The following is a 2,088-nucleotide window of genomic DNA, read 5'->3' on the forward strand; positions in this document are numbered from 1 at the left end:
TGGGGAAGTCACTCAACCCTCATTGGCCCACAAAAAAAAAAAGAGAATAAAGAAAAAACAAAATTTTAAATTTTCCTCAGATAATCACTATCTGTGTGCCTCTGGGCAAACATTAACCTCTCCAGCCATTTTTTTCAGCTCTAAAATAAGTACTTTAAGTATGGTAACAGTTGAGTTCCATTACTTCTATGAATGATGAGGCCACAGATTGTATATGTTACCAACATTCAGTGGACATACCCCTTTTTTCTGAAGACCCAAAGATTTCTTGGTTTTTCTAGATACAGTTACATATATAAAGTTCCTAACATTCAGAAAACAAAATAATTTTTGATTTATCAAAACATAGTCCTTTGCTCTGATGTCTCCTCTTTCAGAATAGTTTATTTGGTCTGAAATTTGGGAAGGTTTTTTATGTTTTTGGTTGTTGCTGTTGTATTGTTTTGCTTTAAAATTCGATGATTCTAAAATTTAATCATTTTGTTCTAAGACCTCGGTGATAAGACATTTTCATCTTTTTGAAAGCCTTAAAAAAATTGGGGCTCTGAGAATAACTACTGATTAAAAGAAAGGGACTGATAGTTGGGTAAAATGAGGCAAAAACAACAGAAATATGTAACATCCTTGGGTTTATGTTTTTAGAATTATCCATCACAATAACAAAGATAGAACTAACTGAATAAGAACATACAAAGATGCTCATGAGAAAAATGATGACTTTGGTGGCTCTGGTCTCTGTGGAAGAACTGGGGGCTAGGCTGGTATTGTGAATGTGTTTAACTTGACAGTGGTGTCTATACAAAATAAGCACCATGTAGCCAGTGGTAATGGCCATCAATCCCACAAACACTGTATCATAAAGCGATTTCCAAATTAGAAGTTTTAAGGTAGTCATGGCATACTTCTCTATAGAACAAAGCCCTATGTTTCTATTCAGGTTACTATTTGTATTGTTCCTTATGCCTGTCACTAACAGAGGCACAACCCCATCTATCAACAGATTGAGTACCCATATGAAGACACAGGATGGAACAATGCACTTTTGGGCTCTGACTTTGAGCTCTGCCAATATGGGACCACCAGAACTGATGGTGATGGCCTGGAAGACACTCATTAGGCAGGTAATACAAAGGGATATACCTCGTGACACTCTTTGCAGATAAACTATGATTTTACAACCAATGTCACTTAGAAATATTTTCTTAATACAATAATGGATTGCCCATGGAAGGCCCCTGGAGAAAATCATCACAATATTGGAAAAGGCCAAATTAATGAATATCACATAAATGGATTTTATCCTCTGAGGAGAGATTATATTAGAAGTATATATGTAAAAGAGCAAACCATTCCCAAATACTCCAATAACAATCTGAGCCATGTAGATAAGGCACAGGATACCATCATCAGAATGCATCCCTTATTGTCTTGTACAGAAAAAAGGTTGTTGGATCTGAAGTTACCTGGGAATGAAAAGAAAGAATTCTGTTATGATACTTAGGTATTCCAAATAGGATTCTACACACTGCTCACCAATAAGATTAGTTTTGCTAATCCTTATTTTTGAGATATATAGTTTTAGAAAAATGATTTATTTTTACCAATACATTTGATATTGAGGAGACAAGCATTTTTATACTTTGGCATTAAAAAATAGTTGCACTTATACATAAGGACTGTATCATTTATTTTATATATACACATACACACACACACACACACACACACACACACATATATATATATATATATATATATATATATATATATATATATGTATTTGAAAAACTGTGAGCTGAAAGTCCATATTATAAACTGAACTCTTCTATTTATCCGCTATTTTAGGAGTATACAAAAACAAAAGCAAAAAATAGGGACAGCTAGATGCCACAGTGGATAAGGCATGGGTCTGGGATTCAGGAGGACCTGAATTCAAATCTGACTTCAGACACTTGACACTAGCTATGTGACCCTGGGCAAATCACTTAACCCTCATTCCCCCCTCCCCCCATAAAAAAAAGAAAAAAAAAAGAATATTCCAAAAGTATAAAGATACTTAACAATGCAAGCTTGTCTCAACACAGTTAA

At 34.3% G+C, this 2,088-nt stretch overlaps 1 protein-coding gene across 1 annotated transcript; it reads right to left on the reverse strand.

Moving 5' to 3' along the window:
* Positions 1–475: 475 nt before the first annotated feature.
* Positions 476–1,417, reverse strand: LOC122731932 (vomeronasal type-1 receptor 4-like). The gene has a single exon (XM_043972174.1). The coding sequence runs from the start codon at positions 1,415–1,417 to the stop codon at positions 476–478; it is 942 nt and encodes a 313-aa protein (XP_043828109.1).
* Positions 1,418–2,088: the final 671 nt, after the last annotated feature.

The sequence above is a fragment of the Dromiciops gliroides genome, chromosome 6 (genome assembly GCF_019393635.1).
Source record: "Dromiciops gliroides isolate mDroGli1 chromosome 6, mDroGli1.pri, whole genome shotgun sequence".
Classification (NCBI taxonomy): domain Eukaryota; kingdom Metazoa; phylum Chordata; class Mammalia; order Microbiotheria; family Microbiotheriidae; genus Dromiciops; species Dromiciops gliroides.